We start from the raw sequence: 13,122 nt of genomic DNA on the forward strand, positions 1-13,122 counted from the left end.
TCTCCACCTTCGGCGTAGCTCCGAGGAGAGTTTTCATGGTGGAAGGGTGATTGTGGTGGTATAGATCCTTGGACTAGTCACCTCCTTGACAAGAAGGTGGATACCAAGTAAATACAAGGAATTAACATTGATTTCAAGACTCCGCTGTGAAAAGTCAGCTCAACCGGTCCTAACATGGTTTGCTTCTGGTTTTTGTCAATAACAAATATTTACTGATTCTCATAGTATCTTGGTAAGAAGTGATATGCTTATCTCAGGTGCCTCCTCATATTTGTCCCAAGGCATTTGAGATAAATCATGATAACCGAGCGGTGTCTCTTTAAGTGGGAGAGACTTTATTTTCCAGAAAATTATTTCCTCGAGGATTTTATTTTTATTTTTTGGTGACCATCTATAATCCGAGTACCAACTCGGTTATGCTTGGAGGCAAATATTTACTGATTCTTGACTTTTAGTAACATGAAAGAATTTGAAAACATTAAAGTTGATATATGGATATCAAAATTCTGCAGTGTAGATTAGAAAAAGGATTTTTTTTTCGCTCGATTGCCCTTATTTAGCTCTCTGCTTTTGGCAAACCCTATAAAATCTAATTGAAATCACAGCTTTTGGTTAATTATCATCTAAAATATCATATAATTAATTTATAAAAAAATTATTGTTTTAAATTTAAATAACTAATTATTTATTAGATTAAAAAACATATAAAAATATAAACCTTAATTTTCAAATGGTACCTAATACTCATCATCTTCATTTGTGTCATTGAGTATAAGGCATTTAGAATCTTAACAATGAACCAAACCATGAAAATATTATGTTACTTCATTAACTATATGATTCATTCCCTCAAGATATACCCTAAAATTTTTCAATCCATCACACAAGAAATGCCTCAATTGGAAATTTTATGTTTCCTTCCTAAATATTAATAAACTCCGCACCATCTCCTTTCTTAATCAAAGATTGATATATTTCTAGTTTATCATCTTTTTCCACCTAAATCCATCCTACTTTAACTGTTTCAAGTAATTTTGGCATGGGGAAGAATGGAAGGGAAAACTTGTGACCTCAATCCCTAATTAATGGCTACAAGCAATTGTTGTTTCAATTATGGATTTTCTTTTTTACGTGTGTTTTTAAGAGTTTGGTTCACTGTTTTTTAAGGTTATAAAAAGATAAATAATGTTGAGTTTCACTAGAAATTTTTTGGGTCTATTTGAATCTAAAAATTAATATCAAAAGAAGAAAAAAAAATCCATACTGTTCTCAAATTTTTTCTGTCATTATTTCCTCATCATCTTCCTCCTGAATCTTCTCAGCTCCCATACTGATGATGATGATGAAGAAGAAGGATGCCAAACAAATGGATTGAGTGAAACTCAATCCCTCTCTGTTCCTCACCTAAACTTTTTTGTAGATTTCATTATTATAAGTTCATCAAGATATGCATGTTTTTTGTGCACCATCTCATTCAATTCCCATTTCCTGATGGCTCTGCATACTTCTGTTTTCCTCTGCTTTTCGATCTTCTTCTCCTCCTCCTTCCAAAAGCATGCATTTGGCCAAGATAATGATAATGTTGCTACGCTACATGCTCGCTTAGCCGATCGAGTTTACAGTGTTGAGGAATTTGGTGCCAGGGGAGATGATAGATCGTTTGACAACCAGGTGAACTTGAATTCTTGATTCTTGAGTTCATAAATCTTATTTTGTTTAAAAGATGAGATAAGGAAAAAATTGTAGGCATTTGAAGAGGCATGGCATAAGGCTTGTTCTTGCAAAACAGCCTCTGTTCTTTTGGTGCCTAATCACAAATACAGATTAAGGCCTATTAGATTCTGTGGTCCTTGCAAAAATCATATCACAGTGAAGGTAAACTTGTCGCCATCTTAAAACCAATCTAGATTTGTATCTATGTTTTGCTTATCGAAGGTGGTGTGCGAACTAGATTGAGGGAACGCTTGAAGCTTCTCCGGACCCCTCTCACTGGAACACCCACAATTTGGGGTATTGGATATTGTTTGATAGCGTGAAAAACCTAGTGGTTCAAGGTGGTGGGACGATCAATGGGAATGGCAAAAAATGGTGGCAAAAGTCATGCAAAACTAACAATTCCTTGGTAATTGACTAACCGGAACCTCATCTCGATACTGCTTTTTTTTCTAAAGTAACTGACTAATTCTCATTCGATATCCAGCCTTGTGTCGGCGCACCCTCGGTATGCAGATGAACACTACTGATGAGCATACAAATTTCAACTTCTTATATCAACTAGTATCTAAATTTTGGCATGTGTTTGGAAATTGGATAGGCATTGTTCTTCAATTCATGCAAGAACTTGGTGGTAAAGGATCTCAAGATGAAAGATAGCCAACAAATCCATCTAAACATTCAAAAAAGCATGAATGTCAAAGCTTCAAATCTGTCAATCATCGCACCCGAATCAAGCCCAAACACAGATGGAATTCATGTCGGCGAGAGTAGCAATATCCTAATAAGAGATACCATCATCAGAACAGGAGACGATTGCATATCCATTGTGAATGGTTCACGACAAATACTCACCAAAAACATCGTATGTGGTCCAGGTCATGGAATCAGGTCTCTTCGAGGCTCTCTCTATCTATTTCTCCAGTCTTTACAATTTATAATATACAATTTTTTTCTTAATCTAATATAATTTCAACTTAATTATTGTGTTGAGCAGCATTGGCAGTTTGGGAGCTAAACACACAAAGGAAAGTGTGTCCAATGTGTTTGTGAATGATGTCATATTGAAGAACACAACAAATGGTATTAGGATCAAGACATGGCAAGTAAGCGAATCTCATTCGACAGATAACATTAACTTTGCGAGCTATAAATTCTCATCGACTATCCCTTGACAAGGGCGGGCAAGGCTACGCGAAGGACATCACATTCCAAAACATCACTATGCACAACGTCAAGAATCCCATAATTATTAACCAAAACTACTGCGACTCGAAACTTCCTTGTCATGAACAGGTGGAGTAATCGACATGAGCAATATCCATTTGATATTCAGAGCATCTACTAACCTCTTATTTTAAGCACAGGATTCAGCAGTGGAAGTGAGTCACGTACTCTACAAGAACATCAAGGGAACCAGCGCTTCGAGAGAAGCCATGACATTTAACTGCAGCAACAATGTCGGGTGTCACCACATTGTGCTGCAGAACATCGACTTGGTGGGCGAGGGTGGAGAGGTTGTGACAAGTGCGTGTAATAATTTCAAATGGCAAGGGATTGGGAAGATCATTCCTAGTCTATGTGCTTGACACAATAATTAGGGTTTACTGATATGCTTGTACAGCTTATTTCCAAACCAATAAACAGCAGGAAATTATGTTAAGAAGTAGCACATAATATAATGGAGAAATTGTCAAGGCAAGAAGAAAGACTAAAGCAAAACATAAATTTCAGGACATAACAGAAACAAAAACCGAGTACTTAAAGTCCTATTTCAGCATACTTGTGCAAGTAAGATGGGCGATGGGAGAGAATCGACTCCGTAAAGTCCTAAGCTTCAACCCTCTCGGTGCTTTCGATGAGAATTGCCTTGGTAGGCTTTGCAAGCAAGTCAGTGTATTCCTGGAAGGGAGATTTGCTGAAGCGAGTGTCCAACCACAAGTCGGGTGTCAGGAACCCATAGGTTTTCATGAGGCAATCAAAGGTGGCCTGCAAGAAATAAGGTGTGTGAAATGCAAGCAAATGTAGCTCTGTTATCGATGTGTGAAAGATAATTCCATGCATTGCCACAAAAGTATAACCCAAAGCAAAAGTATGAAATGGCAAAGATACGTTAAGGAATTTTAAGCATGTGCATAATCAGATTATTGTGTATAACCCAATAACAAGCAAAAAGAGAGGAGACAATCAAACAAGAAGGCAAAACCATCAGGCAAACAGGTGGTTCCACAATATGATAATCTGTTGTTGTCATAAAATCGACAGCATCCTAGTAGCCTAGTCGATTTGAGCAAGTGCAAAAAGAAAAATCAAGATGAGAAATTCATACAAAATCCTAGATTTAACCAAGTAGCTCTTACACAAAAACAAAAAGTCAGCCGAGGGAATTGATAGAAAATCCTAAATTCTATCAAAATAATCTAACATGTGGAAAGGATTTTTACAGTTAAAACCAAATTGTCAAATTAGAGTCCTCAATATTCAAGTATCCAACTTGGAAAAAATAAATAAATACAAGTTGTAGTCCATAAAACCAGTAGAACAATTGTGATGGAAGCGTGTCAATCAAAAAAATTTCATTTCATAGGATTCATAAGTCTTAGTTTATGATAACAAATCTTTGATTGAATATTTGAATCCTTCTCTCTAGAGGATTGTAAAATGGTGCTTAGTCTTACAGCTTTCATTCAGATTACAAACATTAGGATGAAAGGCAATATAATGATAGACATCAACGCTATATAAGAAAAGGGAAAAACTAGTATCCAAAAATGAATAAAGCAATCCGTCATATTAAAATTATCCAATATTTGTCTATTAATTAACTTAGACCAAAAGATAACCAAGAAAACTTAACCGCTCACAACATCCTATGTAAACAACCAAGGTTTCTCCTCTCCTTCAAGCTCACCACTTTGTTGAACTACCTCTCCTCAAATTCTATTAACACTTTTCTGGAAGCAGCAAACATCAATATACTATTTGGCGGTAACATGCCTATAATCACTACAACGTCAATCAATAGCATGAAATAGTGGAATGAAGCGGTTCCAGAAAGAGTTCAAAAGAGACAAATTTATATAGTGGAATAACTGAAGAAGATAATCGTATATTTTTTCATGCTAAACGGCGTCATGAATGCACAAAAAGGTAAGTGAAAGGTATTACGCCCAACTCCACCACAATTCCTCACGCCAACTAAAAAAAACAACAGATCGCAGGAAACACTGACCTTCACAAAGTTTCCAAGAGTCTTGGTCGAGCCGCGAGATGAGGTGTACACGTCCTCGATTCCAGCAAACTGGAGAACCTTCTTCGGCACACGGGCAGCCACGATCCCTGCCCCTCTCGGTGCCGGAACCAGGCGGACGGTGACAGAGCCGCACTTTCCAGTAACCTTGCAGGGCACAGTGTGGGGCTTCCCGATCTTGTTCCCCCAGAATCCCCTCCTGACGGGGACGACTGAAAGCTTGGCCAAAATGATGGCGCCACGAATGGCAGTGGCGACCTCCTTGGCGCACTTAACTCCGAGACCGACGTGGCCGTCGCTGTCGCCGACGACAACGAAGGCCTTGAAGCGGGTGCGCTGACCAGCACGAGTCTGCTTCTGCACGGGCATGATCTTCATGACCTCGTCCTTGAGGCGGCCGCCGAGGAGGGTGTCGACGATCTGGTGCTCCTTGACGGGGAGCGAGTGGAGGTAAATCTGCTCGAGGCTGGTGATTTTTCCCTCCTTGACGAGGCGGCCGAGCTTGGTGACTGGCACCCATTTCTCCTCCTCGTCACGCCGCCCTCCGCGTCTCCCGCGGCCGCGGTCGCCGCGACCACGATCACCCCGCCCGCGCCGGAATCCACGGCCAAAGCCGCCACGATCTCCACCACCACGTTCCGCCATGAGGGAAAAGAACAAGGGAGAGCGGCGGGCAAGAAGCGAGGATACGGAAGTAGAGGAAGCGACAGAAAGGTGAGATTTTTATAGCGGCGACGGAGGCAAGCCCTAGGGTTTTTTGTGTGCTCGGACGGACTCGACCCGGTTAACCTTTTTGTTTCGGTCCAAAGTCCTAACTCGGTATTAACTCATTGGTCCGGTCCAACTACAAAACAATATCTGGACAACAAATTTGTTAATTACACTTGCAAATTTTCATCGTATTTTGTGCTAAACACCCTTTTTAGCTACAATTATTTCTAAAATTCTATCAATTATAAAAAAAAAAATAGGTCAAAAATCAGAAGAGTGCTTCATTTTTCTCAATCATCAAAACAGGTGTTCCATTTTGATTGTTATCAAAAGGGCGTCGAGGGAGTGGTGGGAATGTTTCCACGTACATGATCAATAATTCTGTGAAATGGAAAGTCAGAGGTCAACCATAGTCAATCCTCGCTCAATTTGCCTAAGGCAGATTCGACACCCAATTGCTCCACAGACTCTGCGCTTTGTTAAGTTCTCCAAGAATCTACGCTCTACTCAACTCTCTCCTCAAATCTAGGGATAGTACCCCTCCCGATTTAGTACCCTGCTCAGTTCTCCCAAGCTCTACTCTCTACTCGACTCTAGGAGCTCAGCTCCTCGATTCAGTGCCATCATCATCTCCAATCAGGCCACCAACGCTGTGCTTTGATCAGCTCTCCCAAACTCTACACTTTATTTGGCCCCCACTAGTCTTGCCAACTCATCTCGGGAGTTGGTACCCTCTCACTTTAAAATGGATTGCTTAAACTTGGTTCTCCTTAAACTCAATGGGCTAGGCTCTCAGGCTCAATGGATCCTCATCTTGTAATTAAGAGTCATAAAATATTACCACACGGATTTTCAGAGCGCATGGGGCGGTCTGATTATACAAGATATGGATATGTGTCATACAACGATGAAACATTTTCTTTACTATGATACGATAGCCCATTGATGAAGAGAGAATACCTTCACGGTATTGTAAAAGGAGCTCGTATTTATAGGTCAAGGTAAGTACATTGAGAAAAGACACTCTGTGCATCTACTATTGTTCATCTTCTTCTTCCATCGGAGATTAACTGGAGCATCGGAATAGCTGAGCCAGGGCATCTCTTTATCTTCCTTCTAGCATTCCTTCTTCCTTGGTCTCCTTTTTTAAAGCTCGGCGAACTTCCTTGGTGATCAATTCCTCTCGCTATTCAACAACTTGGTCAACATAAAGGACAGCTCATCGGTGGCTCATCAGTCGGTGATCTCAAGGGAGATTAAATTGGTGTCGTCTATGGGATGTGTACCTGAACAGAGATATTAAGATGGATGATACTGAATGACCTGCTGTCATCACCATGACACAACAAGATCTCGACCTACTAGTAGTAGTCATAGTATAAGAAGCAATACAGAAGCAACAGATGGTACACCCTTCACCCTTAGAAGTACCCACAGTATCCATCGAGGGACTTCAAGTGGTCGATCGGAGGCCAAATATGCTACAATAGATGGAGTTCCCTTGGGTATGATCTGGACTCCTATAGAAGTATCTATGAGGCATGAGCCCTTGCCCCCTCTTCAAGGAAAAGGCCCAGCTAATGGTAGCTCGAAGGGTCCCCCGAGTACTCCTTTCTCTCAAGGTATCCTCGAAAACTAAATACCCTGCCACTTTCGACCACTTCAGATCGAAGAGTACATTGGGCCAAGCGACCTGGAGGATCGTCTAAGCAAGTTTGAAAATGTAGCTTTGTTGTATCAATACGTTGATGGCATTAAGTGCCGAGTGTACTTGATGACACTTTCAGTCTCGGTACAAAGATGGTTTAATCGACATCCGATTTCTATATCACTTTGTTAGCAGCTGAAGATACTACAAAATCCCCCTTAACTTGTTCGCCCTTAAATAGAAGCTGAGGGAGCCTTTAAAGGAGTACATTCGACGATACAATCGGGTGGCTCTGGACGTCTCATTGGCCATCTTGGAGATCTAGTAAGCACTTACTCTCAAGGGCTGATAGAGGGGGAATTCTTTCGATCCCTAGTCAAAAAGCCCCTGACTAACTTTGACAATCTATTGGGTTGGTCAGTTAAATATGTAAATGGGGTTGGTCAATTAAATATGTAAATGTAAAGGAAGCTAAATCGGCAAGAAGTCCACTCTTCGACCCTGGTAATCACCCACTCTTCGACCGTAGCAATCAAGGAAAGAAATCCATGCTCCATCGACAAATGTCCGTTTCTGTGCCAAACTCTCTCGACTCAGATATAGTCTGAATCTAAAGCAAAGATATCCTGATCATGGGCCACGGATCTCCATTAGCAAATGACCATTTTCAGGCCCAAACTTCCTCCAACTCGGACATAGTCGAGATCAAGAATAAAGATATCCTGATCACAAACCATGGACCTCCATCGATAAATATCCATTTTCGTTCCAAATTTCCTTGATTTGGATATAGTGGGATCAAGAATAAAGATATCTAGTCACGGACCATAAATCTGTTGGTGCAATCGACCTCTAGGATTTTGATTTTGATAATGCATCTTAGTCTAGTCAGTTTGACTAAGGGTTGATCCAAACGAAACTTGATATTTGGAAGAGAAAAGTCTAGTCAGGACTAGATGACTAGCAAAGGTAAGTCCTAACCAAAGGATAAGCAGGTGAGAAGTCTACTGTGTGACTAGTCATAACTGGAGGTTAGGCAAGGAGAAGTCCTGGTAAGTGAAGTCAGACTTTAGTGAGTGAAACTAGGTATGAAAGTCCTGATGAGTGAAGTTAGGCCTTAGTGAGTGAAACTGTAGGATCAGTGCGGTCGAGAGAGGGTGGTGAATCTCGACTTGTCGCTTTCTTTTTAATTTTGTCTGTTCTTTCTATCAAAGTCGTTAGTAGCAGCAGAATATAAAATAAAGTATAGGAAAAATAATACTCGCAGGATTTACTTGGTTCCCAACCCCCAGGATTAGTACGTCCAAAGCCTACGCACTTAAGCGTGAGTCCACTAGTGATCTCCTTTCCGGAGGCAGAGAAACCCATCTTACAGTTTATCAAATACAAGCATAAAAGAATGAAAGTAAATATAGCTTGTAATAAAAGAAATACAAACAAAAACTTTGCTGGGCCAATTTGGAAGTCTTGAGTGCAACGCACCCTTCCTAGAGCTTCCCCGGTAGTAAAGCTTCGCGTTGTAGCCTTCCTTTTGAGCACACGGAATATGAGTAGTAGAAGAAGCAATGTCTTGAACGTAGAGCCTTCATTTCCTTTTATAGAGTTGGATCAGATCCTTATCTGAATCAACTCTTATCTAGATAAAGTTATATCTAGATGAAGCATATATGGATAAAGCAATATATGGATAAAACCTTATCTCCATCCAAATCATCTGACTTATCCTTATCCTCATCCAAATCATAAAAATAAATCAGATCTTTTACGACATCATCTTCCATATCAATATTTCACAACTCAGCAATTTGGACCAAGCCCAATCGGTCTACCAAATCGCTAGTTCGGTCTATTGAATCAATTTGGGTCCGATTCGATCCGAGTCAGGTCCAGTTCGTTCATTTATGTTTGTCTTCTCTCTGTTTTACTTCCAGCTCCAGATTCCTACAAAACAATCATACAAACATAAACAGACAACCTAGCCTATATATGTAAGTCTACCTGACCCACTAAGCTTACCTTTTGCTTGGAGGTCCCTCATCCAAGTCTACCACCTAAGGTTCAATCCCTTAGGATCAAACCGCACTCCTGTAAGTCTACCCGACCTACTAGGCTTCATGCTTGGATAGCATCAAAGACCTTACCATTACCTAGGGCTACCTCCCCCTAGGATTTCCACTGCCTAGCTTCACTCACTAGGACTTCCACCACCTAAGGTTACCTCCCCTTAGGATTTTCACCACCTAGTTTCACTCACTAGGGCCTAGCTTCACTAACTAGGACTTCCATCACCTAAGGTTACCTCCCCCTAGGATTTTCACCACCTAGCTTCACTCACTAGGGCCTAGCTTCACTCACTAAGACTTCTATCACCTAAGGTTACCTTCCTCTAGGATTTCCACTGCCTAGCTTCACTCACTAGGACTTACATTTGCCTAAGTTAGGACTTTTGCTAGTCATCTAGTCCAAACTAGACTTCTCTCTTCCAAACATATATTAAGTTTTGTTTGGATAAACCCTTGGTCAAACTGACTAGATTTAGGTATATTATCAAACATAAAAACCTTGGAAGCTAATTGCACCAACAATCTCCCCCTTTTTGATGTTTGACAATTTTCTTAAGTTGGGAGTCAAAATGTTTTTAACTTAAGGTCACTCTTCCCCTTTGACACACATAAAAAAGACTATCTAAGGTTTCCTTGGGTTTACACTAACAATTTTGAAAAACACTTAAGAAATCTTTATTAAAGCAGTTGTTTTCAAATATTATTTTGAAAATATCACTTTTGAAAATGTAGTTAAAAATACAATAATTTTCAAAAAGTTTTCAAACATTTTTTAAAGAATTTTAAAAATTAACTTTGAAAGAATTTTGAAAACTATGTTTGATCTTTCAATTAGGACCCCCCCCCCCCTCTTCAATCTGACACTTTCTTAGGACCTTGTTAACCACAAGGAATACATCCTATGTGTCTTAGAGATTGATCCAAATTAAAAGAACAACTAAAGTATTTTTAAAAATATTTTCTAAGAATTTTTAAGGAAAGTATTTTTAAAAGTTTTCAAAAGTGTTTTCAAACTAATTTTTTTAAAGAGTTTTCCAAAAAGAAGTTCAAAGAGTTTTCAAAAATATTTTTCAAAAAATTTCAAAATGAATTTTCAAATGAGTTTTCAAAGATTTGCAAATGAATTTTGAAATAATTTTTAAACTTATATCGATCTTTTTATAAGGTCTTCCCTTATCCTGACACATCCTTAGGACTCCTTGTTAACCATAAGGAAGACTGCTTATATGTCTAAGGGTTGATCCAAATCAAAAGATCAGTTAAAATATATTTTTCAAAACATAGATTTTCAAAATAAGTTTTCAAAATATTTTCAAGTGTGATTTTTCAAAAGGAAAACATATCTAGATTGTTCAAAGAGTTTTCAAAGATTTAAAGAGAATTCTATTTTTTTTAAAAAAAAATCCCCAAAATTTTTTAAAACATTTTTCTGAAAAAGCACCTCCCTCTTAACCTGACACACCCTGATTATCCTTATTAACTACAAGGAAATCTACCTAAGTATCTAGGGGACTGGATTCTAGTGTTGATCTTGGGATGTGTTAACAACAATCAATATTTTTCAAGTATATAGATTTTTCAAAATTTATATATAAGTACACGCAAACAAGCATGATATTCATTAAAACATTATTATGTTAAATCACTATTTTGAAACTAATTTTTAGAACAATATCTATGAATTTTGAAAACTTTTTCAAAGTATTTTCAATTTAATAATCCTTATCATCTCACCCATTTTAAGTGTCTTAGCACAATCAATCAAGGTACCCTTATGAGTTTTGTGAGATGTTTTATCTGATTTAAAATTTTAAAATGGAATCTAAGAATTGATTTACAGTTGAGTTAGATTAAGGTTTGACAGTTAGTTGGTTAAATATCCATTTCAATAATCGACTTCCAAGCTGTAGCGAGACACGAGGTCTTCTTGGGTATTGGAACAACAACTACTTCTAGACAAATTTTTTTAAAGAAATTGAATATTTAACTTTCTTCCTTAGAACCCTTGGTCTAACTAATGAAGTATTAATAAATCCTAAATCCTTAATCATTCTAGATTAAGCATGAATAAAATACTAGTATGAATGACATAACATTTATTGATAAATTAACATTTAATAATGCATGTACATGGTAAGTATGCATTTGTCAAACAAGTCAAGTAATTTATAGTTGATTTCTAAGGATGCATCAAATTCTCGATTTGATATATTTCGTATGAGCCCACGAATGTGTCAACCCACTTTGACACATTTTAATTATTTTAATTGTTTCATTGGGTTAGATTTATTAATTAGTTTGATTTAACTTTTGAATATATATTTACTAAAATTTGTTGGGTTATCTTGTTGAATTATGGAAATTAATTTTGAATTTTAATCTTTATTTTATAGCTTTATTATACTGAGTTAATGTATTTAAATTATAATTAAAATTTAAACTTTTATCTTCTAAATTTTTAAGATTTATTTTTAAATTTTTGGTTTTAATTTTGAATTACTATCTTTAGATTTATTTTAATTAAAATTTTATCTTCATTAGTTAAACCATTAGATTAGTTTTATCTTGATTGTTGAATAACATTTTTTTAATAATTATATCTACATTTTTAAGATTTAATTTCAAATTTATTGTATTTAAGTTAGAGTTTATCATTTTATTTGAATTCAACAAAATTTTATTTATTTTTTTATTATTATTATTTTTAACTTTGGTTTACTTTGTAAAAATTAGTAGATTCTATTTCTTAATTTTTTATATTTAAATTTAAATTTATTATTCATTGTTTCATAATTAAATGGTACACAATTATAATTGATTAGGTTCAAATTTTTTGAAATTAAATTATAATTATTAATATTTGAATTTTTATTTCCTAAATTTTTAAGATTTAATTTTGAATTTTAAGACTTAAATTATTAATTGTTTCATAATTAAAAGGTACTTTATTATAATTAATTAAATTTAATTTTTTACCATTAACAATTGAATTAAAATTTATAGATTTGACTTCTAGATTTTTGTGTTTTAATTTGGAATTTTTAAGATTTAAATTTGTAAGATTAGAATTTATCTTATCTTTTGAATTGGTATCTTTAAGATTATCTTAATTATTAATTAATTTAATATTAAATTTTGAATTATTATCTAAGTTTGATTTATTCAACTTATGTTTATCTTGTTTAGTTGGAATCTTAATTAAGTTAGAATTTGAATTATCATTCACCAAATAGATTAAAAATTTTATTAAGATTTTGTGTAATCTTATCTAGTTCAAGATTAACTTGGTCATTTTCTTGATTAAATATTTCTGATTTTTTAATATTTTATTAATTAATTTATTTGAATTTGTTAAATTAATTAAATCTAAATGTTTAGATTTATTAATTAAATTCTCATAATTAATAATTGAATTTTTAGATTTATTATTTAATTTTTTAGATTTATTAATTAAATTTTCAGAATAATTATTTGAACTTTCAGAATTATTATTTAAAATTTAAGAATTAATAATTAAAGTTTCATAATAATTATTTGAATTTATAGAATTATTAATTAAATTTTCAGAATTATTATTTAAATTTCCATAATTATTGTTTAAATTTCTAGAATTATTATTTGAACTTTTAGATTTATTATTAGAATTTTTAGATTTATTATTTGAATTTTCAGATTTATTATTTGAATTTTCAGATTTATTATTTAAATTTTCAGAATTATTATTTGAATTTGTAGAT

General features: G+C 35.7%; 2 protein-coding genes across 2 annotated transcripts; one reads left to right on the forward strand and one right to left on the reverse strand.

The window, feature by feature from the left end:
- The first annotated feature begins 1,491 nt into the window (after positions 1 to 1,491).
- Positions 1,492 to 3,415, forward strand: LOC121978358 (polygalacturonase-like). Its single transcript, XM_042530714.1, has 8 exons — positions 1,492 to 1,671; positions 1,747 to 1,875; positions 1,952 to 2,122; positions 2,201 to 2,221; positions 2,315 to 2,604; positions 2,711 to 2,819; positions 2,893 to 3,009; positions 3,081 to 3,415. Exons 1-8 carry the CDS (start codon positions 1,492 to 1,494, stop codon positions 3,300 to 3,302), a joined length of 1,239 nt encoding a protein of 412 aa, XP_042386648.1. The 3' UTR covers positions 3,303 to 3,415.
- LOC121975394 (40S ribosomal protein S2-4-like) lies at positions 3,368 to 5,672 on the reverse strand. The gene is made up of 2 exons (XM_042527012.1): positions 4,946 to 5,672; positions 3,368 to 3,702 (listed from the first exon to the last, which is right to left on the reverse strand). Exons 1-2 carry the CDS (start codon positions 5,606 to 5,608, stop codon positions 3,544 to 3,546), a joined length of 822 nt encoding a protein of 273 aa, XP_042382946.1. The 5' UTR covers positions 5,609 to 5,672; the 3' UTR covers positions 3,368 to 3,543.
- Between the last annotated feature and the right edge of the window lie 7,450 nt (positions 5,673 to 13,122).

This window comes from Zingiber officinale, chromosome 4B, assembly GCF_018446385.1.
Source record: "Zingiber officinale cultivar Zhangliang chromosome 4B, Zo_v1.1, whole genome shotgun sequence".
In the NCBI taxonomy this organism is placed as follows: Eukaryota; Viridiplantae; Streptophyta; class Magnoliopsida; order Zingiberales; family Zingiberaceae; genus Zingiber; species Zingiber officinale.

Coding starts and splice junctions, on each gene's coding strand:
- LOC121975394 (XM_042527012.1), bottom strand. CDS start 5,608: ATGGCGGAACGTGGTGGTGGAGATCGTGGCGGCTTTGGCCGTGGATTC. Junction 3,703..4,945: donor CTCTTGGAAACTTTGTGAAG/GTCAGTGTTTCC, acceptor TATTTCTTGCAG/GCCACCTTTGATTGCCTCAT.
- LOC121978358 (XM_042530714.1), top strand. CDS start 1,492: ATGGCTCTGCATACTTCTGTTTTCCTCTGCTTTTCGATCTTCTTCTCC. Junction 1,672..1,746: donor ATAGATCGTTTGACAACCAG/GTGAACTTGAAT, acceptor AAAAAATTGTAG/GCATTTGAAGAGGCATGGCA. Junction 2,820..2,892: donor TTAGGATCAAGACATGGCAA/GTAAGCGAATCT, acceptor TCCCTTGACAAG/GGCGGGCAAGGCTACGCGAA.